Source organism: Haemaphysalis longicornis, unplaced genomic scaffold, assembly GCF_048455015.1.
Source record: "Haemaphysalis longicornis isolate Haplotype H1 unplaced genomic scaffold, Haemaphysalis longicornis Haplotype H1 scaffold_26, whole genome shotgun sequence".
Taxonomy (NCBI): Eukaryota; Metazoa; Arthropoda; class Arachnida; order Ixodida; family Ixodidae; genus Haemaphysalis; species Haemaphysalis longicornis.
This window is the reverse complement of record NW_027526319.1, coordinates 2,746,622-2,771,179: the sequence shown is the minus strand read 5'-3', so window position 1 is coordinate 2,771,179 and position 24,558 is coordinate 2,746,622. Positions and strand designations below refer to the sequence as shown.

General features: G+C 46.2%; 2 protein-coding genes across 3 annotated transcripts in view; both read left to right on the top strand.

The window, feature by feature from the left end:
- The window catches only part of LOC144172803 (uncharacterized), a 63,304-nt gene extending 43,933 nt beyond the window's left edge, over positions 1-19,371 (top strand). Inside the window, exon 10 of one of the 2 annotated variants that reach the window (XM_077701421.1) lies at positions 18,894-19,371. Coding sequence is in view for 1 of the 2 variants with exons in the window: in XM_077701420.1 (XP_077557546.1) it covers positions 18,894-18,904 (11 nt within the window). In the remaining variant the exon portion in view is untranslated. The remainder of the gene's footprint in view (positions 1-18,893) is intronic. The other variant, XM_077701420.1, reaches the window with a different exon arrangement.
- LOC144172756 (uncharacterized) lies at positions 87-2,456 on the top strand. Its single transcript, XM_077701363.1, has one exon. The coding sequence runs from the start codon at positions 495-497 to the stop codon at positions 1,764-1,766; it is 1,272 nt and encodes a 423-aa protein (XP_077557489.1). The 5' UTR covers positions 87-494; the 3' UTR covers positions 1,767-2,456.
- Positions 19,372-24,558: the final 5,187 nt, after the last annotated feature.

Sequence of the window (24,558 nt, the reverse complement as noted above, 5' to 3'; positions counted from 1 at the left end):
GTTTTAAATACATTGGTTTCTATGGGGACTTTCAAGGGGAATTACGATTTGCTCGTTATATCCATTATTTCGACCCGCAGGGGGCATCTGCTAAAGCAGATGTTTGCGTGTACTGTGCGACACCACGGACCCCGAGCACCCACGTCTAGCCGTACGTGGCAGCGCCGTGACCGGGGAAAAGAGGGTCCTGGTGGTTGAGCCGACGCCGAGTGCTTGGACCTTTAAGGCCCCTTGGCGAAGGCAACACACCACTTTGGCCTCCGCTTCTCGTAGACGGCACCTCCGGTCTGACCCGCCCGGGGGGAATCGGCAGTCGCCTTTTCCTGTCCTCCCCTTCAACCTTTCACTTTCCTATCTTCTCTCTAACAACTTTCCTGTCGTCTCGTTCTTTCTCAGTTTCCTTTTTTCCTGGCGGCTAGGGTTAACCTTGTGTGGCGGACAACCCTGTGTTCAGCCATATTTGGTTATAGTCGCGGTGTACAGCTGGCGTAGGCATGACTTGGTCACGAGTTCATGTCCCGTCCCCTTGTTGGGCTCCATGGTGGGTGGCTGGCACCATGGCCGAACAGTTTTTTCAATTTATGGCTTCCTTTTTTCGCCCATCTGATCCCTCTCGTAAAAGAGGAGGCACCGATGCAACCGCCCAGTTTTTCACGAAGAACGTTGCCAACTTTCCACGCTTCCACGTAATACACAGCAGTGACGAAGAGAAGACTGCCCGACTTGTGTCGCCATTTCTAGTCGCAAAGACCCTAACTGCCACCATTGGGGAAGGCTATAAGATCAAGAAGCTTGCAAATGGAGACCTTCTACTCGAAGTACTTTACAAACATCAGCTCGACAAGCTCTCAGCGTTAACTTCTTTCGGAGAAATTCCTGTAACTGTCAGTGAGCACCGATCACTAAATACAGTCCGCGGAGTCATCTCAGATGACGACCTAAAGTATGTGTCCGAGGAAGAGCTTCTAGAAGGTCTGAAGGAACAAAATGTGACAAATGTCTACCGTATCAAAATCAGAAGAGAAAACAAAGAAATTCAGACAAGGCATATCGTCCTCACCTTTGCATCAAGCATCCTCCCAGAATCTGTGGAGGTGGGCTATACCAAAATGAAACTTCGACCCTACATCCCCAACCCACGGCGATGCTACAAATGCCAACGCTATGGCCACGGCTCATTGAACTGCCGGGGCCAACAGACATGTGCGAAATGTGCCTCTCATGAACACCCTCCTGAAAACTGTCAAACCCAAACATATCTTTGTGTAAACTGTGAGGGCAACCACGCAGCGTACTCACGTGTTTGCCCTGCATGGAAAAAAGAAAAAGAGATAATAACACTCAAAGTAACAGAGAACCTGACATTTCGCGAAGCACGGAGGCGACTCTCCTCGGCGCATACGCGACCCTACTCCGTTGTGGTGCAACAGGGCGCAGCATCACAGCGGTCTTCGGCGCTTGCTGAAGCCACACAGAGTGAGGTTCCAGCAAGGCACCCCGCGCCCCCGGTGGAAGCAGCTAGCGCTGCGCCACCACCTCCAAAGCGGGCTGCACGGACCTCTGGTTCGGCAGTCTCCAAGGCCTCACCCCACACGGTGAGGTCAAACAGTTCGACACACGTGCGTTCTGCACGAACCTCCAGCGTCTCCGAAGAGACGATGGACACATCTGAAGGAGGTTCTGCGCCCTCTACGTCGGATGGGCGGCGGAACTCCCTAGACAACATAAAGAGAAACAAGCCCCGAATCACAGGACCGAAAACCTAGTTTTCACCCCACCAAAAAAAGCAGCATGGCATTCATTGTCCACTGGAATTGCAGAGGACTTTTAAATAATTTAAATGACATCAAAGACATCTTCGCCACACACTCTCCTGTAGCCGTTTGTGTTCAGGAAACAAACTTAGGTCCTAAACACCATAATATACTCAAAGGTTACCAGGTCTTTCGCTGCGACCGAGAGCAGGCGAGTAGGCTCTCGGGCGGAGTGGCAATAATTGTCCAAAATGGCATAGCAACTCGAGAAGACAAACTTAAAACTAGGCTAGAAGCAGTGGCGGTCACCCTGCTTGCATTTAAAACAATTACAGTGTGCTGCGTGTACATTGAACCACACCTCACAGTAACACTGCAAGATTTTGAAGACTTGGTAAACCAACTACCGGAGCCTTTTTTAATAGTTGGCGATTTTAATGCCCACTCTTCTTTTTGGGGGAGCGAAAAAACTGACGCAAGGGGGCAGATTTTAGAGGATTTTATTTTATCCAATAATGTTTGTCTTTTAAACACCGGCAAACCTACATACTGCTCTCCAAGCTCAGGGAAAATGAGCTGCATAGATTTATCCTTTAGTTCACCGAGTGTTTTTAGCGATATTAAGTGGGATGTCATTGATAACCCATACGGGAGCGATCATCTACCTGTAATGATTAGCGTAACATCATCATCACCAACCATTATCCCGACAAAACCACGCAGGTGGAAACTTCAGTTTGCCGACTGGGGTCTTTTTACTTCCGAAGCTACTTTAGACCAAGTTTTTTCGGACACACTGAGCATCGACGAATTGAATGAAAGGTTTACATCTTGCATTCTTAAGGCTGCACGCTTAGCTATTCCACAGTCCTCGGGAATGGTGAGACCAAACAACAAAGTATGGTGGACACAAGAGTGTAAGGAAGCCAAAAAGCAGCAAAACAAAGCATGGGGAGTCTTGCGAAGATATCCAACGCAAGAAAATTTATTAGAGTTTAAAAGGAAACAAGCTAAAGCCCGATACATTCGGCGGAATGCCGAGAAAGATTCATGGAAAAATTACGTCTCGTCTATAAACAGCTCAGTCACATCAAAAAAAAATGTGGGAGCAAGTTCGGAAACTCAATGGCACGTACTCCCCTTTTACAGTTCCTCTTCTAACAGCACCTGGTGTACAAAGTAGCCTAGAAGAGCAGGCGGATATACTGGGAGAACATTTCTCCAGCGTCTCCAGTTCTGTGCATTATGCAGAAGCATTTTTAAAATACAAACACACTGTAGAGAAACAAAAACTTCCAACACACGGGGGTATAAACGAACCTTATAATAGTTTAATAACGCTCCAAGAATTGAAGAGAGCTCTATCGGCCGGTAAGCAGACTGCACCCGGCCCAGATGATATACATTATGAAATGCTCGCACATCTTTCGGGTCCTTCTGTAGAAGTACTTCTGAAGTTTTTTAATAAAGTTTGGGTATCGGGAAGGATGCCGGTAGCCTGGAAAAAAGCATTCATTGTAGCTTTACTCAAACCCGGAAAGCCGCCAACCTCCCCAAGTAGTTATAGACCAATAGCCCTCACGAGCTGTCTAGCCAAAACTTTTGAACTTGTCGTGAATACCAGGCTAAGTTTTGTACTACAATCAAACGAACTTCTTGACATTCACCAGTGCGGGTTTAAAAAGGCGTGCTCAACAACTGATCATCTTGTCCGCCTCGAAAATACCGTACGAGAAGCATTCATACACAAACAACACTGTCTTGCTGTCTTTTTTGATCTGGAGAAGGCTTATGACACTACGTGGAGGTTTGGAATAATGCGGGATTTAGTAGAGTTAGGCATCCGTGGAAGAATGTTGAATTGCCTGAATGACTTCATGGCAAACCGTTCATTTCAAGTACGCCTGGGCTCAACCCTCTCGAGAACATTTGTACAGGAGAACGGGGTCCCTCAAGGGTGTATTCTAAGCACAACACTGTTCGTTGTAAAAATGAACTCCATATGCAAAATAATTCCAAAGTCGATTATGTACTCTGTCTATGTTGATGATCTTCAAATTGCTTGTACATCTTCCAATGTAGCAACATGCGAGAGACAAGTACAGTTGACTATAAACAAACTGACAACATGGGCAGACAGAAATGGTTTCCAGTTTTCAGCACGCAAAACAGTGGCTATTCTCTTCTCTCTCAAAAGAGGCTTACAGACCAATCCGACCCTACACCTCAAGGAAACCGACTTACCCATACAAAACGAACACAAATTTCTAGGCATAATGTTCGACAAAAAACTCACTTTCCTGCCCCACATCAATATGCTTAAAAAGAAAGCTTCGCGAGCTCTAAATATACTTAAGGTTCTGTCACGGAAACACTGGGGTTCCGACAGATCATGCCTTCTACAAGTTTATCGCTCCGTTGTTCGCTCCTGCCTAGACTATGGTAGCATTGTTTATGGCTCCGCGAGACAGTCCTACTTGAAACGATTGGATCCCGTTCACAATTTAGGTTTATGTCTCTCGTCTGGGGCGTATAGGACATCCCCAATTAACAGCCTCTACGTAGAAACAAATGAACCACCACTCACATATAGAAGAACAATGCTCACATGCTCATACGTACTAAAGATCCGTTCACTGCCGAAACATCTGTGTTACCCCATAGTTACAAAATGCCCATCTAGAACACTGTTCAATAATAAACCCCAAGCTATCAGACCATTGCTTCTTCGGTTTGAAGAGAGATGCCAAGAATTTACTACGCTGCACACATTACCTCAAATTTCCCATAGACAGAACCAACTACCCCCTTGGTATAGTTTTCCTACAACATGTGACTTCACACTAACACGCCTTTAAAAAATAGCAGACATCGCAAGAACATATTTTGCAGGAATTTTTGGCACTAAACGAAAAATACAAAGACTACACCTCATTTTACACAGACGGTTCCAAAACATCATGCTATGTTGGGAGTGCAGTAGTGCAAGGGAAATGGGAAAAGGTGATCAGGCTACCCCAGTGCGCTTCGGTTTACACAGCTGAATGTTATGCCATTGCTGTGGCGGTAGAAAGGATAATGAGGAATAAAATTAAACGCAGTATTATATATACAGACTCTCTCAGCGCAGTCACAGCAGTGCAATACAAAAATGCAGCTCAACCTCTAGTAGGAGAAATAATACACAATTTGGTAAAAATCACAACACAAGGACAGGAAATTAAGTTGTGCTGGGTCCCTAGCCATGTGGGAATCAAAGGAAATGAGAGAGCCGACGTATGTGCCGCACAGGCGGGTAACGGAACAATAGAGACAGTACAGATTCCTCACAGCGACTGCATGAAATTTATACAGAGCAAACTGAGGGAAACTTGGCAGTCCTCATGGGATAAGGAAATCGACAACAAACTCCACCTGGTTAAACCCACGATAGAAGAGTGGGAATCAAGCAGACATGAAGAACGCCTCAAAGAAGTGATTTTATGCCGTCTCCGCATTGGACACACACATCTTACACATAACTTTCTTCTTATGAAACAAGACAAACCGAGATGTGAAGATTGTGACCAGGAACTTACAGTAAATCACATCTTATTCTCATGTACGAAATTCGAGGCCTTGAGGAAAAAACATTTTAGGCTGTTCTACAGCGAGCAAATTCCATTTCACCCCAGCCTACTTCTAGGAGAGAATGCTGTTGTCAAACTTCCCTCTGTCTTTAGTTTTTTAAAAGAAGCTACACTTCTAAACAAGCTATAACAAGATAAAGCAATCGGTTATTATCCACAAAAAACACAAAACCTTTTGTTTGGCGCATGATAGCCTTAGTTGCTTATGCGCCATAAAACACAACACAACACAACACCCATTATTTCGTTATAGCCCGTCTCGTTATAACGAGGTTTAACTGTATCATCTTTGGAGAAAGAAGGGCGATTTAACAAGTGGAAGGCACACAAGAGCATTATGCTTCACGAAAATGCAAAAAATCACCGAATGTGTTTTACACAGTGAAAGTAAACTTAATTGGTGCCGACCTTCAATTACAGATGGAGAAAGAAAAGCACCAGCGGCGTGAACTTTTGACGAGAGTCCTCCACTGGATAAAATTCCTTGCTACTCAGAACTTAGTACTGCGAGGGCACTGAGAGTCTTCAAACAGCCACGAGAGCAAACCAGAGCTTGGAATGGGGCTAGTTGGTTTTCGAATCGAAGCATTGCTGGTGTAAGCTAGACGAAGGATTAAGGATTGCACAAACGAGTGAAGCGCTTGCTACCAAGTTATTTTTTAATCCCAACAACAGATTCTAAGCAAACATTCAGATTACATAACAGGAAGGGGTAATCATTATCGATTAAAATAAATACAATGTTCATCATTGCGCATTCGTGGCCTAATCGAGTAATGCCACTTCCGTTGTTAATGCAATCGACAGGGAACTGACAGTCTTTTTCTTTCCAAAATGCAAACGCTTCCCAAATCTTGCGTGTGAGCGTGTCAGGGGATCTAAAGAGGATCGCGGTGCGTTAAAATTGCGCGGAGCAATCACGTCTGGCGAAGTAGGCAGCCAAGTGTCCTGGTGCTGAAACTTTCTTGCGCAGGTTGTTGTGTTCTCTAAGCCTTTCATTAATGCATTGCCCAGGTAGTGCTATCTAAGTTCTCCCGCAAGACATAGGTGTCCTGCAAACAACCCCGGAGTGGCAGGCGACAAAATTGTTCGTGTGCCTAAGGGGCAGACTGGTCTTAGAGCTATTTTTTTATTTACCAACCAATTTTAATGAAACTGCACTACATTATAGGGTCTTTTGTGCCGATTTCAAATCTGCCATTAGATTTTTTGTAACTTGATTATATGTTGAGTTAATTAATGGTTAATTGTTGCCATTGTTTTGGGTCACAGTTGCAAAATATAACCACTCCACACAGAGTGGCAATTACCACGTCGCTAGGCAGACAAATGACTAAGGAATACAACGTAGGAAGAACTTTTTTGATTCAGCTATTTTTCGTCGTTTTACAGCACAGTGAACTTCGCTCCTCCCACGCTTTGCCAGAAATGGCTCGCGGGTGGTGCCAATTGAACACAATAATAACTTTCCAAAGCCTCCATTTGAAAAATTTGTTTCCAACATTGTATTCTCCACGCGTTTCGGTATCAGAAGCAAAAGAAAAGTACAGTTGTGCCTGCTCTGGGTGCCGAGATATCTGAGGATGAAATGCTAGCTTTGCATTGCAAGGAAAGTGCTATTTCACCATCGAATTTTGTGCTAACTGAGCTGTAGAGTGCACTTTAAAATGTTATTATAATATAATAACAACGAAATATGGTTCCTTTTGATGAGGAAATTTACAGACTGATAGAAAAATGGCCGTGAAGGCCGAAAATGCCATTTTTCAGAAAACGCTTTTTTTGACCGTTTTTGGCCCCAAAGACCCAACTGCCCCCTTAACACCGCATCCTGTTTGTTTAGCGTCTCTATTTTGATTAGCCATCTTGCACAGCATTTTTAGTTTCTTCGTTGCCAAAAAAAGCACCGGGACTTCATGCCTCGTGCCAACCTTCCTTAATTTGTGTGAAACTGTGAATGTGCTGCAGAACGACTGGCTGCTTCTTTGGTTTTTTGCTATCTTTTTCTTTGTCAGTCCCTTTTGCCATGGTTCTTAGCAATTTTTCTGCAACCGAGACAAGCATGTGACAGTGAACCCACTTTTTGTTAAGCGATCAATTTGGGCCGACTGACTTTCACATACTCTGTGTTCGCAAGATTTCTTGATGGCTTGCGACATGCAAGAAGTGGCAATAGCTCTTTTCACCAACTTTGAGTGTGCCAAATCGTACGGCAGCAGCGCCTTTTCTCCTCTCGTGCAATAGCACCAGCATGTGTGGGACAGTCCGGTCTTTAGGTTAATGTCAAGAAATTAGATGGCATGATTAGCAGGTTTTTCACATGTGAAATCCAGGTCCTAGTGCGTAGTCTCAAATGCTTCACTGATAGGGATGCTACTTTCAATGTCAGTGCTTGGCTTTAAGTGAACTAAACAATCATCACATACAGGAAACGTTTCTGCACATGCATATCTTGTAATACATTTTCCAAAATGCGGTTGCCTTGCGCCAAAGAGATGTCGGAAAGCAGCGGCGCTATACATGAACCTATTCCTATGCCATCACACTGAACGGTTACATCATCGTTGTAGTTGATGAGCAAAGACTTTAGGTAGAACTTGATTAGGTCTACAAATTTCCTGCTCGCAGTGCCTGCCTCATTTTGAATTTTAACAGGTCCGTAAGAGTCAATAGCCACACCGCACCCAGAGAGCGGAGGGCCCGCCCGACCATCTGTCGTACATGGGGAGTGAAACTGAGGGAACTGTCGAACAGCAATCCAAGATCTCTAACCTCGGAATATTTTGACAGACGAGCGTTATTAAGGGTATAAGAGAATTGGAAAGGATGTGTTTTCTGGCTGTAGGTGATAACTTTGGTTTTATTATAGTTAAGAATTCCTGCTCAGCACACCAGCGCGCGAAAGATGAGATGTCATGTTGAAGGGCGAGACAGTCCTCTGGGCAATTAATTATTTTGTACACTTTGATATCGACAATAATAATAATAATAATAATCACTATCACTATTATTATGAGGGGCGTGAAAATATATATACTTGCCATGGGCGCCAGCCTACCGTATTTATTCGAATATAGGTCGACCTTTTTTTTCCGAAAATGTGCTTAAAAATTGAGAGTCGACCTATAATCGTGACCGAAGAACCTCGACCTATAGTCATGATCAAAAATGGCGAGCGCACCGAGCGATCCGTTTCTCCGTCGCGCCCGGCGCTCCTCAATTTGAGGCGGCTGCGCGGAGCATCTAGAACAAAGACAGGCAAGAAAATAAAGGAAAAAAATAACAAAACAATCAGCGTAAGAAAACCACCCACAGTCACTGCCGGCCATCGCGCATTACCTGCGGCCGAACCGCACGAGCGAGCTTACGTACTGGCTAGAGAGCCAGATTGGCTTGGCTTGGTGACTTCGGAGCCGCGGTAGCGGCTAGCGCGAGGTGGGGGTAAAGGTGACTTGCGCCACCTAGCGTAGCCACCTCGTGAACGGAACGGCGTTGCCTGCTTCGCTCGCTGTCTCTACTATCTCCGGTTCTCCGTTTCATGCGCTTTCTTTGTGTTTGCTTCGTTGTGATTTCCACACACAATGTTTTTCTCGTACGCATTATGCGATGTCACGTCAGACTTTAAGCGCCGGGTGATCCTGTTTGCTGAGAACTTGAACAACTGCACCGCTCAGCGAGAGTTAGTCGTTAATGAAAAGCAGATCAGGGGATGGCGGAAACAGCGGGACGAACTTTTTGCTTGTAGGGGACTGCGTCGTGCGTTTTGTGGTGGGAGGCACGATGCTCTCGAGAAAAAACTCCGGCTGCACGTGGAAGAGGAGTGTGCGAAAGGACACCGAGTGTCCTGCGAAGATATTCAGACCAAAGCTCAACAGTTAGCGCTGCGAGGCGGGATTGGCCGTTCAGCCTTCAAAGCCAGTCGGGGGCGGGGGTGGGTAATGAACTGCGGCGCATGCGGCGCAAGTTCCGACGACGACGCAGTGTGTGGCTCCGACCAGTGAGGTGACCGCGTTGTAAATAAATGGGAGTTTTAAAAAGTTTCCTCAAGTTTTTTTCTTAAAAGTATGGGTCGACCTATAATCGAATAAATTATTTTTTTTTCGGCGACTTCAATTTTTAGGAGGTCGACCTATATTCGTGCTCGACCTATTTTCGAATAAATACGGTATCTAGTTACGCCACTGCATGCGATGATACTCTCAATTTAGACACTGTCCGTGAGGCTGCTGCAGTCAGATCAATTAAATGTAACAGGTTCATAACACTTTGCTCTATATACATCTCTCCTGCTTTCCAGCTGGTCCAGTTGTGATGTTCAGGGGCACTGATAATCAGTTGCCTGAACCATATATACTTATAGGCGACCTAAATGCACATAACCCTCTTTGGGGCTCTTCCTGCATGGACGCCTGGGGTCGCCTCATCGAGACATCCTTAACATCCTCAAAAGCGTGTCTTTTTAATAAAAAGCAGCCCACATACCACAATATAGGACACTATACTTATTCACACCTCGATGTAGTGATTGGCTCTGCAGTTATCTTCCCATCTCTTTAGTGGAATGTGGACATTAACCCATACGGTAGTAACCACCTCCCTACCTCACTGACATATATAGTTCTCAGTAGTTCTACTTCCCATAGGAGGTTTACTGAAGCACGAGCAAACTGTAGTCTATTTACAGAAACATTAAAACTGCACACCACATCCGTAACACAGCTACATATAAATGAAGCCGTCCAACGCCTCACAGCGCACATCCTCAACAACGCTGGAAAGTTCATTTCCCAGGCCTCAGGTGCCCTTTGCAACCCAAGGAGGCCCTGGTGGAACTAGGACTGCAGGCGGGCAGTAAAGTCTGCACACGAATACGTAAATTTAAAGGTCTACAGATACGCAGCCTGCCGCTAATCAGCACAACAGGGGATACACTCGAAGGCTACGCTAACACACTTGCGCAACGCTTTCAACACGTGTCCAGTTCTGCACACTGCGCAACCACTTTCATGAAACACAAAACATCTAGCGAAAAGACGTCCTGGCGAGATAATACGTCAACCGCATCTTACAACACCCCCTTTTCACTTCATGAGCTGAAAATGGCTTGAAGTACTTGTAAGCCTTCAGTTCCAGGCCCAGACAATAATCACGTACTCCATGATACACCTATACTCAGACACTCTTGACACACTGCTATACTTATACAACAAAATATGGCTTTCGGGGCACATTCCCAGGGCTTGGCGGGAGGCCCATAGTAGTGGCTTTTTTAAATGAGAAAAGGACACTTCCTCTCCCAACAGCTATCGGCCCATTGCCGTGACAAGCTGCCTGTAAGCTTCTCGAGAAGATAAACTGGAGAGCTGCCAGGCAGGCTTCACGGTGCACAAGGACACAGGTTCAATGCCCGTTTCAGCGCAGGTTAACGATCCCCAGGTGGTCAAAATTAATCCGGAACCCTCCGCTACGGCGCGACTCATCGCCTGTGTAGCATAGACGCGTTAACCCTACATCAATCAATCAAATCAACCAGGCTTGAGGGTGGGGTGATCTACCAACAATCAACTTTTTGCGTTGGAATCCTACATAAATGACACATTCGTCCATAACCAATTGTACCTTACGGTATTTTTTGATATTGAATAAGCTTGCGACACAGCCTGGTGATACGGCATCCTTAGCAAGCTTAACTCCTTTGGTGTCAGGCAACATGTTGAACACTATTTATGCTTGCATATTTAAGAGGATGTTTCGCATTAAGGTAGGGTCAGCTCTGTCCAGGATACATGTGCACAAAAATGGTGTGCCACAAGGTGCAGTTGTAGGCTGCACATTGTTTATAGTTAAGACGAACTTTCTCCAAAAGGCATTCCCACCAACCATTTCCTGTTCCATGTATGTAGACGATGTTTAAATATCTCAAATCCTGTTACATGTCAATCTGCGAACGTCCAGTACAGCTTGGTGTTGAGAAACTTGCTAGCTGGGCAGACTTAAATGATTTTAAACTGATTCCAAGCAAAAGTACTTGCATTGTGTTCTTCCGTGAGCACAGGATTCATGTGGACCCTCAAATTACCCTTAATTGTGCTTCGATTCCCGTAAAAAAGGAGCACAAGTGTTTAGGTGTCACATTTGATGAAAAACTCGTGTTCATTTCGCACATCAAACAACTCAAAACATAAACGCCTGAAAACGATAAACATTCTGCAGGTCATTCTGTTTGTTTTGTGGTTCAAAAACAACACTAAAGATGATACAGGCCCCACTTGGGCTTTCACCTTGCGTATAGCACGTTTCACAATAGCCCAACCCAGAGTCTGCACGTCGAATTTAACAAATAGTGCCTGGGACATCAACGAATGTACATAGATTTATTATATATTTTTAAGGTTTCATGATTGGATAACCATCTTTTTAAACCTGTCCTCAACGATACATCCTCAACGCAGCTCTTCACAAATCGCCTATCGGTTTTTTTGGCCTTCTCTCTGAGGGTGAGAGCAAGTCTTTCTGTTGGGTTTTTGGATGTACACACATCATCTTTTACTAACACTGTAGCATCATGGCAACTGCAGTCTATTTGTTGTGATTTATCTTTTATGAAACTTGACACGAACCAAGTGCCAAGAAGTACGATTTGCAGCACTTCTTGGCGTTGCAGCATAAATATCAGCGAGCAAAGTTTTACCGTGATGCATCGAAAACTTTCTCCATGGTGTCTTGCTCTGCTCATGGGCCAAACGTTGGATGCGTGCAGGACCATGAGCATGCGCACCTCAATTTACTCAGCGAAAGCACATGGCATACTACTTATTGCACAACACGTTCTTGAACACAAAATTTGAGTCCATCATGTATACAGATTCTTTGAGCGTTGTGCTAGCATTGGCATCACACAAGCCGTACAAAAATCGCATTGTCAATGTGGTTTTTTTCCGTGCTGGGATCCCCGGCAATGAGGTTCCTTCCTGATGAGCGGGCCGCTGCTGCTACATACACTCTGGACCACTGTGGACATAACAACAGTACCCCACGCTAACGCCAAGCCACACATCACACAGCACCTTCATAACATTATGGCAAGCACAGTGGAGTGAACAGACAACAAGCAACACATAATGCAGCCACACTTGGGACGACGCGCTACCGACTCTCTCAACAGACACACTGAAGTGACGTTGGCTAGGTTATGGATAGTGGTGGTGGTGATTCATTAAGAAGGCAGGGAAGAGAAAAGAACTGGGGATATTGTTGAACTCAACGGGAAGTTCACCCTCATACAACCCAGTCCAGGGAAGGGAAAGGGGGTGCAAAGGATAGGAAGACAGAAATAGAGGGATGAAGGAGGTGAGTGGAGTACAGTCTATGTAGCGTTCATCTCGGCCAAGGCTTGTGGTTATGGATAGTCCACACCCATGCGACACACTCCCACCTTCTCACTGGATTTCAGACCCCTGTGCAGCAGGTGTGGGGAGGGCCTATCGGTAATTCACATAGACACAAACATTTCCCTAAACTCTAGAGATGACCCATTCCACTGCACCTATTACACATTTTAGCCGATGAACCAACCCTTCCTGTTGAGATAAGCTATCTGCAGCTGTTGTGATGTTGCACATAATCATCCTGGCCCTATGCACTGAATGGACTATTAATTGTCCTTTGTTTTGTTTCACTTTTACTTTCAGTCATATTTTAGATTTTATGGTTACCGTGTTTACTCGCGTAAGAACTCACTTTTTTTCCGGAAATTTCGGCATGAATTGGGGGAAGGGTTCATTATGCGGGAAAACAATTGCAAGAGATTTTTAAAAGTTGAAATTTCATACGATAAGGTTGCTAACAGAAGCACTGTCAGAGCCTTACCATTTTCGTAAAAACACGTAGGTAATTATGTAATGAAATTTATATTTTATTTGCAACTCGCCATCGTCCCCCTTTGCCATGGAGCTTCCCTCCTCACTGAAGTCGCTTGCGGCCGCACTTTTGTTGTCGGCACCGTCTTCCGTGCCATCGAGGCACTCCAAAATTTCTATTCTGACACCGGCAAACCTCCTTTGGGCCCACGAAACACACAGCGACCCCTGTTCATTGCCCGAAAACCTCTCGTTTTCACCCGTAGCCAACACACATTGGGTCAACACTAAAGTCCCACACAGCTGCGCCATTTCCATGTGCAGTGCATTCTCCGCCACCGTAGTTTAAAATGCTGCACAGCACTAAAAAAAGGTTGGAACACAGCTGAACAACAAAACCACGGAGCGTAATGGCGAAGTCGCGTAACAGCAAGAGCAGAGGAGTGCGGAGTACGTTTAGTACTTTGTTCTCACGCTGGCGGAACAAAATTAAAGATCAAATAGCAGGGAAGGAGTGCGGAGTATGTTTGGTGCTTTGTTCGCACGCCGCAACATTTATATGGCACAAGGTTTGTTTTGCATTTAATAGGTGGCGCACCGCAAACGCGCAATTTTTAAATTCTAAGCAACTGCATTCGCGCTCACGTCTCCGGCTACAATATGAGATTTGTTTTTCTTGGAATGCATTTTTAGCATTTCTCCACGTACTGTAGCACGATATGAAGTTACTGCGATCGCATGCAGCATCAGCAACTATGCTTAAAATAAAAACATATCGCCGCATTTTTTATTCAGTGAAAAAAAAGTAAATTCTCACTTTGGACCTCGGGAGCAGAAGTACGCCTCAGGGGTCTGTCCTCCCGCCCTTCCTTTTCAACGTGGCCATGATGGGTCTTCCAGAAATACTAAACGACATAGAGGGACTATATCACAGCCTGTGCGCCAATGATGTCACGCTCTGGGTGGCCGGGGGTAGCGACGGGCATGTACAGGACACTCTACAACGGGCGATCGAGGCTGTAGAGGGGTATGTAGGACCGAGAGGCTTGAGTTGCTCCCCACAAAAGTCAAAGCTGCTAATATACCGTCCGACCAGCAGAGGGCGCAAAACCGACTCGACCACTCCGAACATTCACCTTTTTGCAGGTGGTACGCAGCGTATCCCGACAGTTCAGAGTATCAGGATCCTGGGCCTAAGAATTCAGGCCATTGGGCACAACATAGAAACCATACGCGCGCTGGAAAAAAGCGTCCATCAAACAATTCGGCTCATCTCGCGCATCGCAAACAGGCACCACGGAATGAAAGAGCCTAACATAATGAGATTGGTACAGGCTTTTGTTTTAAGTAGGATCACATACGTTACCATATTTATATTTTCCGGTGTATAAGTCGCATTTTTTCTCTGAAATTTTCTTTGGTGCGTCTTATCTACCAGTGCGACTTATTTATGGATTAAATCTAGTTCGCGTCGGCCGCACATGGCCAGCGCACGTTATGAGACACAGCTCTATGGTCTAAATGAATCCGAAGCCCACCGCTACAGCGTCTCTCGTAGCCCATATGTCACTTGGGGACATCAAACCAAAGAATTCGCAGCTTTTTCTAGTCAAAAGCAATAATAATAGCCTGCGACAACTGAGCGCAACTTCCTGCCATGCGCAGTAACTACAGTTCAGAATAAATTCAATGTAACATCAAACTAAGTTGCAAAAACAAAATGCAGCTTATAAATTATTACAGATTTACTCTGAAGGAGGTAAACATGCTGCTAATTTTTAAAATGACAGCTTGCTGATAAGTTTCGATTTTCGAGCCGCTTCCGTCCGCCATGACATCTTTATCGTGCTGATTTACGACAGCACGCAAGAGACGCGCAATGTTTGGAGAGGTGGCCAAATGGGTCTCAGACTCTTGGGACTCCATTTCTACAAAAACAGTTGTAGGAGTGATGTGGTCTGCGAGTGGTGACGATGTTGGCAAAGAAGACATCAGTGAGTCGGAGGATGACAGCGATGCGCCGGCGGAACTACCACTTGAAGTTGCTGAATTATTTGTTAGTGAGTCGGTGGAAGAAGACTTCGATGGTTTTGCCTAAACGCCGTCTGTAGGTACATGCCATCTGTGTGTATTAATAAACCGTTTTTGAGAACTTAGTTCTGTCTTGACTTTGGACGGTATATGCACGTGTCTAGCCCTCCTTACCGGGGGATGCGTTCATAGGCGGCGGCCGCCGCAACCATGTACTTTCGCCGCACTTTCTAACAGTCTGATTCATTATGAGGTTACCTAATTAACAAGTGCGTCTTGTACACCGGTGCGTCTTATACACCAGTGCGACTTTACGTTTTTTTTTTTTTGGAAAAACTGTCATTTTGAGGGGGGTGCGACTTATAGACCGGAAAATACGGTACCCCTTACCTGAACCTAAAGCTGGACGAGGAGAACAACATAAACGCTATGATAAGGAGAGCACACAAAAGAAGCTCTCTGTATACCTGTAACTGCATTGAATGCACGATTTGAAGCACTCGGCCTCCATAACAACCTTAGTGAGCTCATAGAATCCCAGCTAACCGCCCAAAAGGAACGGCTTTCCAAGAGTCAGACAGGGAGGAAAATACTAGATTCTCTCAGCATAAACTACAGAGGTGCGCAAGGCGCGAAAGTCGAAATACCAGCGGAGATAGGGACCCACATACATATCCCTCCACTCCCTAAGAACATGCATCCTGTACATAACGGGGAGCGACGACAGGCCAGAGCCAGGGCTCTGCACAGAAGATACGCGAAATCCGAGGACGTGATGTACGTGGACACCGCCAAATATACCAGCCGCGACGCTATGGCCTTAGCGGTTGTGAATCGACAGGGCGATTGCATCGCCTCCGGCTCGGTCTGGACGACGGACCCGGAGGTTGGCGAGGAGGTGGCCATTTCCCTGGCAATGGTCGCGTCCTCCAAGACCAAAGTTATAGTAAGCGACTCCAAGTCGCCATACTAAACTACGCGAGGGGCTGCATCTCAGCCGAGGCGTTTCGCATTCTAAAATCCGGCTTGACTATGGAGCAACACGGCAGAATACATCTGCTATGGGCAAGGCACACTCTGGCCTGGCCGGGAATGAGTGTGCGCATGACGCGGCTCGAGGTTTCATTGACCAAGCCGATGTCGAAACTCCTGACACAGACGCGCACTCGATACGACGGTCGGGAAGGGACAGGCTGGTGTTCTACAGAGACATAGTTGACCACTATAGACTGGAAAGGGCCAAATACCCAGCCCCAAACAGGACACTGAGTAAATGGCAGTCAGTAGCGTGGCGATGGCTGCAGACAGATTGTTTCCCCAATCCAGTGGCTTACAGCCTATGTTACCCAGGGCTCTATTCAGATAAATGCAAGGCGTGCGGTGACAGGGCTGACCTACATCACATGGTATGGTCTTGCCCTCTCCAGAGAAATGACTACCAAAACAGTAAGGCAGGGCTGCCTGCACTCAGCATAAGTTCGAAGGAGCAGTGGGAGACCGCGCTACTCAGCTCCGACCCGGGTATCCATACCCGGCTCATCCAGATGGCCATGACTGCCGCCAGGGACCAAGGACTCCTGACCGATGGTTAAGTGAAAAATCTGGGCTAATAAAAAGTTGTTCAATCAATCAATCAACAAGAAAAGTTGGGGGAGGGTTCATTACGCGAGTGGGTTCATTATGCGAAAAAATACGGTACATATCCCATTAAATTACTGTTGTTTTGGTGCTAGTTCCCTAGTTGCCCTTGCGCCATTAAACATCAATTCATAAACTGAGACACTTAAAATTTTTCTAAACTTAGTAGACTTCGCCACTATGCAGAGATGATGCATGGGCTGTGTCAGTCACGTTCCAACCTTGTCTGGTCATTGAAGTTTAGTCTCTGATCAACCTGAATTTTAGGTCTAAGTCCTCAAAATTCTCTCTTACACCCCAGCAGAGTGTACTGCTCTCGTATGCATGGGCTTGAAACTCCTTATAAAACTTGTCGGGACAGACGTGCCTTTGTAGCAGTGCACTATCTAGTTCATATAGTACCCTAATAGCAGCAGCATTTCCTATAACAATCGCATCTTTAAAACTTTCCTTCTGGGGGTGCAGGAAAAACTTTTTAAAGACTGTTTACACCAGTTCAGCATGAACTCCAAGTTACTGCATGCATAAAAACCCCTGTGGGACAGGTTTAGCAATGTATCGTACCGTTTAAAGGAGCCATGAAGACAAAACACAAATTTGGTTCATTCAAAAGACGGCCACGTTAGAATCGTACTGACACCAGTTTTAAAGTAAACTTCGCTCAAATAAGCTATACAATTGGGGAAAAAAGGGAACGGCCATGCGACCCACTCGCTCATTTCCCGCAACAGAACCCATGATGTTATACCAGCCTGCTCTGCAATTCGCGGAGGCCGGCTAAAGCAAACGCAAATTAGGCTGAGCTTATAAGATTACAGAACGAGCTGTTTGTGCTTAAATTTAGGGCACATCCTTTTTTAAAGCAATAAGAATGTTGGGACAAACAGTGGAAGTTAAGAAAGCACATGTAACATAGAAGTACTGATGTGTACTGCTGTTGGTACTGCACGCACTATGCTTGGCTTAGCTGCACAGCACTGCGAAGCTTTGGGGTTGTCTCAGACGACACTAGCGGATTAACGTAAGCACCGGTGTCTTACATGACCATATTTGTCGATCGAGCACTAAATTTTCTCCCAGAACAAAAACATCCAGGTTTAAATGCGGTCAAAAACAAACCAAAGGCAGAAAACGGCTTGCCACGGTATGGTGGCGCCATCTAGGTTCAGTAACGTAAACACGCGCGAAGACCTCGGAGCTACCGCCGCTGTGCAGGGTGGAGACACCCTTTGAACGGTCCCATGCCCCTGCAATTGGGTCAGCGTGCTCAATGCGTTCTTTTCGTTTCCCATGATACCCAGCAATGCGAAACAGATATGATTCAAGCTTTGCCAGTAAACCGCGTTGCGGCCATAATTTTAGCTCGATTTTGATACACTGACTTGCTCGGAGGCGAGTGACCCAAAATGGCGGCGCCAGCGTATACGTGTGTCCACACTGTACGGCAGACGCGTGAATCAAGGTTCCTGTGATGTCATTGCAGACCACGGAAACGCACGATTTAGCGGGGAAATCAAAATTTTAACTTAAATTAATTGATTTCTCAGTGAATAAAGCATCGTTTGTATCCGGACAAGTGCTGGGGCACTATAAAACACGAAAGCTTTCGAATAAAACGAACTTGTATTTTGTCTTCATGGCTCCTTTAAACAATCCCAGATGAACTCCAAGTTACTGCATGCTTAATAACCCCTGTGGGGCAGGTTTAGCAATGTATCGTACTGTTTAAACAATGTCAGCACCCTACACTTTTGTACCAAAGCATGTGGGATGTTATTCGTGGTGTTTTTATCATTTGTGTGGTCGCCCATGATTGGGCTTTACTTGGCTGCATCTGCAACCTCTGCGCAAGTGAGCAGATAGTGGGCTCAACATTGTATGAATGCAGCTGGTAGGCTTTTTTCTCATTTTAAAAACTCTCCGCATTTTAAAGAGTGCAGGGTTGCCACCCCTGCTAAGCTTGCACCCTACCTCATTTTCAGGTGAGCCCTGAACCAGCATCGACTCCCTCCAAGTTGCTCTCTTCCCGGAGAATCAACAGAGACGTCTCATGCGCTTTTGATTTCTGGCTTTCCTCGTACAGCTTTTTTTGTTTGTTTGCCTGTGTGTGTGTATTAAAAAATAAAGGCCTCATTTTGACTGAACAAACCAGGAGCCATGTGCAGTTTTCCTTTGCTTTGTTTTCTGTTAAGACGTTGGTGATTAGCCTGGCCTGGCGATGCCACGTAATAGTCAGCAGTAGCCAAAATTGCTGGGCCCTGACTTCGAAATCGGCTTAAACTGACCACTGAATTCAAGCTGTGAATAGTGTCTCTGCTGTGCTTATTGAGACTTCCTTCACCCTTGAAGCGCTACCTTATTAGAGCCATTATCATTATGTTGTATTTTCCCAGTTTCCATAACCGTTCCTGTAAACACCAAACTTTGCCAAAGCATAACATGGTGTCCCCATTAAGCAAGTCTGTTGGGCAAGTTGGTGTACCCTATTATGATTCAAAAAATTAGAGTGCGACTTGGACAATGACAGTAAATAAGGACGACGGGACAAGCGCTCACTTGCAACTAACATTTATTGAGGCATCGACTCATATTTATACATGAATTATCAGGAGCATGCGCACGTGCACTTCAGTACACTACATGGAACACATCAACCACAGAATATGATCAAGGTGACGTTTTCAAAAATTCAAACTCGCTGGCACGCAAAAGCACAGTAGTATCGCTGACGCACTTGTCCCCTTTCTGCTTAATATAAAACGCTTCCAAGAGCTCCCTCGCCACTGTATTATCACTGCTTACGAGAATTCTAATCTGCCCAAAGAAAGGTCTGCATTTTTCCAAAGGACCGACAGGCCTGCAATCTTCGCAATGTGCGGGTAAATGCACACGCGTTTAATTAAGAGAAGAACTATGCTCGTGTGCCGGGTCATTCACACATCTGCCCATCTGATCTGCCTCAATAAATGTTAGTTGCAAGTGAGCGCTTGTCCCGTCGTCCTTCTTTACTGCCATTGTCCAAGTCGTGCTAATTCTTTTAATCATAGCATGGTGTCTTTGTAACCTCTCTGCCAATAAATATTCACCAGTAGAAGCAAAGGTATCTACGCTTTTATCATGCAATACCTTACCACCTGACAGCTAACAGGGGCTCGCTGCTTTCATGCCTTTTTATCGTTTGTGGTGTCACTTGCCCACACAGTTGCATTGTTTGTTTTGTTTTTAAAGTAAATAATGTTGAGGAGTTCAGCTCCGCAGTTCTTTTGGGAGGTGTACATATGTGTCGATCGCCGACGTGCTTGCTGAGAAGACATAACAAAGCTTTTTTTTTTTTTTGCTAACTTGTCTCTAGCCTTGAGTGAGGACAGATGTTTTTAAATGCTTCCATGAACTTTTTGTAGTAGGCACGTCTTGGCCATTATGACTGGGACCCATTGGGATTACTTGTTGAGATGCCCAAGTAGAGTCGACTTACACTTAACACAAGCCATTCTTCAGGTACGGGGCATTTCACCACTAGACCTGCACTTTCTCCATTGCAGTTGTCATGGGACGCGAGAGATATAGCACTCCAAGGCTGCTTTATAGTCTCGCTGCAGTGAACCCTCTTGTTTCTGGGAATTTCTACCAATTCGAAGCCTCTTCCAAGAGCATTAGAGATGATGTGGAATGGGTATGCTTTTGCCAAATGGGACGGTTGCATGCTATTGTGCTGGCCAGTTTTGGCGCCTGAAATGAATTCGGCCTCAAGATTTGCGGACTTAAAACACATGTATGGCTTTACTAGGCATAAATGACCTCAAATTGCTGTGCGCGTATTATGTCTTCTGTGGCTCTTTGGTATTCTTCTGTGAGGTGATTAAGTGATAGCCATGATCTGCATTTGAGCAAAGTTGGTGGTTGCGTCTCATAGTAGTGCTGAGCACAAATGATAGAATGTCTATGTAAACTGGAGTGAATATCGGGCATTTCGTAAAGATTTCACAGTTTTTCCTCAGTGTTTTCTTAATAAATTCTGTGAATATTGGCACGAACTATGTATTTGGTTTGTTTGTTTTGCTTTTAGCGCCCGGCTGTGCCATGGTGTTATCCGTGTCCCAAGTGAAATGCATGTTCCTTTCTTTTTTATGCCACATGGGTTCTCATTTGATAAGGAAAATTTTTCGCCCTAACGCCACTAGCCTAGAATAATCTTCTTTGATCTACAGTGTTCTCAATGTAATTCGACCTTTCGAGGAAGCACTCACGCCAAAAGATAAATACCCGCAGAGCTGACGCCACGGCATGCGATTTGCCGACACTCACCTGCGCACGTCACTTTGATGACTGCTGCTTTGCTGCCTGTCTATTTTTTGAGTGGTTAGTTGGGCATAAGTTTGCTCCAATAAACTTGTTTTTCCTTCAAGCCAACTGCGTCATCTTTGGCTTCATGACGTCTAGTGGAGGTCAGGGTGCATGCACCCTAAACCATCTCAAAGTCGTCAACCAAGCCCCACTCGTTCCAGCTGCAGACAGCAAGGCCTAAAGCCAGAGTTTGGACTACTGCCAAATAAATTGAAGTTGGAAGACGCCATGATGGGTGCCGTAAACAACGCATCCATGATGATCACCGTAGCGAGCACTCCTGTAGTTGTGCACAACCCCAGGAGCCACCATCATTTCACGGGTCACCTATGGAAGATACTGAAGAATGGCTGGAACATCTCAAGACGGTCCGGACATTTAACCGATGGGATGATGACAAAACGCTCAGGAAAGCGTTTTTCTATCATGAAGACTTCACATGTATTTGGTTCGACAAACACAAACGTACGCAGACAACCTGAGAGGTTTTCAAGACTGAGGTTTTGAAAACTTTCACGTCTCCGGTATGCACGGAACGGGCCAAGCAGCTGCTACAGACATGCACACAGCATCCCAATGCTGCGTGCGAACCCAGAATTGAGTGAGGAAAAGAAACTAAGGTTTTTGATGGGAGGGGTTAAGCAAGAGCTCTTTGCATGCCTTCTCCGCAACCCCCTGAAGACTGGACGAATTCACGTCTGAGGAGGCCGCGTTGGAGAAGACGCTTGAAATACACACGAGGCAGTACGCTGTTTTCGGAGACGATTGATGCCGGGGCTATTAGCTCTGACACACTACGCGAGACCATCCATGCAGTGTGAGGGAAGAGCCTCAAAAAGTTTACCAGCGACGTCACAACCTCAAGTCACCAAGTCACCTCCCTGACCGATGTGATCCCACAGAAGTTCAACACACTTCGGGAACTTCTACCCCGTCTGAAACAGCCCGCGAGCCACAAGCTATGACCTACTCCACAGCTGTTTGTTGACCCCACCCACCTTTAACTCATCGTCAAGAGGCCCCTACCGCTGCCCACTGTCGCCCGCCCGACCCCCCGTAGTCCAGGAAGCCGAGGCGAACCCCCTATAATCGCGTGCTGTGCAACCACTGTGGGGGAGGCAGACTACATCTTCCGTCGCTGCCCCTACAAGAGGCTGGGTTTGCGAGGGTTCTCTTTTGATGCACCACAGTCCCTACCCGGCCAGCACGCTACTGAGATCGAGGAATACCCGTTGAACATCCACCGAGGTCCAGCGTGCTTCAACCGTTTGCCACTGTCCTACCCATACCGATCGCCAAGCCGTCGAAGCAATGCAGACGTCACGCATGCATGGGAGATCCCCCAGCCCATGCAGGGGAAACTAAAAGCAGCAACTTATGGAGGTGAAGTTGCTCAACGGCAGAATAACGCAAACAGTCCAACGACGCAACGACTCGCCGATGAATGGTGTTCACGAGATGCCCTCAGCCCAACCCGATCTAACCCTGATGCGACTCTCCCAAACATGAAAACAGCAACACGGCGCGATGCATACCGGACATGACCAAGCCTGCCACTGAGAAGATGACGACCATGGCGGCACATAGTTCCCAACCAACACGCACAAGCCAAGATACAACGCCCTGACGCACCCGGAACTTGAGAACGGCGGCATCCGATGTCCAGTTGTCCATCGACAGCTTTGATGTGGGAGCACAGCTTGGTTTGGGAGAAGCATGTACAGAGGATTTTTCGGAATGAGTAAACACCGAGTGGAAGTATTCGTTAAATCTTCAAGTTATTTCCGATTCGTCAGTTGTAATATGTCCATCGACAGAAATATATTCGAATTTGCTTTGCAACGGGGAAAGCTGATACCAAGGTGAGGGAAACAGGGAAAGCTGAGGCCCCAGCAATCATTTAGAGTGCTAAGTCGATGCTTGGGAACGTACATGGCGGTATGTTTAAAGGGACACTGAAGTGATATGTAAACATTGCGGGATTACTAGCGCAAATTGTAGTCTGAAGTCCCCAGGCCATGTTTCCACCACTCTGGGCGCGTTTACGCGATTTTATTTATTAGAAAAATTAATTCGAAAATCCTGTCCTCCTCTCTTTACGCTCGCCCATTTTCTGTGGCGTTTTCGTGTGACGTCGTGAGGAGCCGAGCTCACAATTGGCTGCGCTACTGCACGGCTCCCCGGCCTTCAGACAGAGGGTCTATTCATTTCACCTGCACCGCGTGAACCAGTTCAGGCGGTGCCGCACTTCGCCGTTCGTTTCAGCGGTGCAGCTCGCGGCACCTGAACCGCGCCGTTCGATTCACCGGTGGTGCCGACGGGTGCAGGACGGGTTCATGGCTTTGCCTGCACTCCCTGTCGAGGAGGTGCAGAAGCAGACGAAAAATGTGCAGGTCTGGTTCCGCCGATGGCGGAACCCGCTTTGCACCGCTGTGAACTGGTTCAAGAGGTGCAGGCTGAATCGAATAGACTCAGAGTCAGTCGGCCCAGCGTTTCGTCTGCCGGCCGCCGACGGGTCGTCGCAATTCGTTCGCCGAGTTGAAACGAAGCCAGGACACGTTTGTAAATGGAAGAATGGGCCTTTCTTTACTTGGTTAGTTTGTACACTGTATCTAGCTCCAAGTCAAGGTCGCTTCACACAAGCGCTGCACAAGCGCACATGCGACGCTTCACTGACTGGTACGCCAGTAGGACAATATAAGGCCTCTTGAAGGCAGGAGAAGAGTCAGCGAAGTCAATATAGGTACTAAGGAAATAAAATCAACTGATATTTTTACCGTACAGCGTAAAACTAGGGTGCGGAAAGCACTTTTTTGCGCTGGGCGGACAAGCACAGCGGCCAGCAGCACGACTACGCATCTGCGAACGCTTTTCCGTGTAAGAAATGCAATTGCTAGACGTGAGATATTGTGGAAACTTGGGGGATGCTTACTGCACGAGCGCAAAACAACAAATAGTCAGCTAAGCTGCTTGGAACGCTAAAACTAAATAAAAGTGTAAACTGGTTATACATTATATACCTTATATTTCCAAGGTCGCAGCGCTGGCCTGTGGCCTAGTGGCTTGGAGCGCAAGGTATGTCATTGCAAGTGTTTTGCAAGGCACAAGGTCGAATCCCCGCTGGTACGTGCTTTTTTTTTTCTTTTTTACAAGTTAACTTTTTCGTTTTCCGCCGATCTTTTCTAAACTAAGTTCACCTTTTATGGGGCCGCAACGTTCACTGCTCCACGAACTATTTCACAGAACGCGCGCAGGCTGGCACTGGCGCGCTAGCGAGTTCTCGTTGGCGTGCTGTTGCCATAA

Excerpts from the sequence above, each read along its gene's own strand:
- LOC144172756 (XM_077701363.1), top strand. The coding sequence starts at position 495 with ATGACTTGGTCACGAGTTCATGTCCCGTCCCCTTGTTGGGCTCCATGG.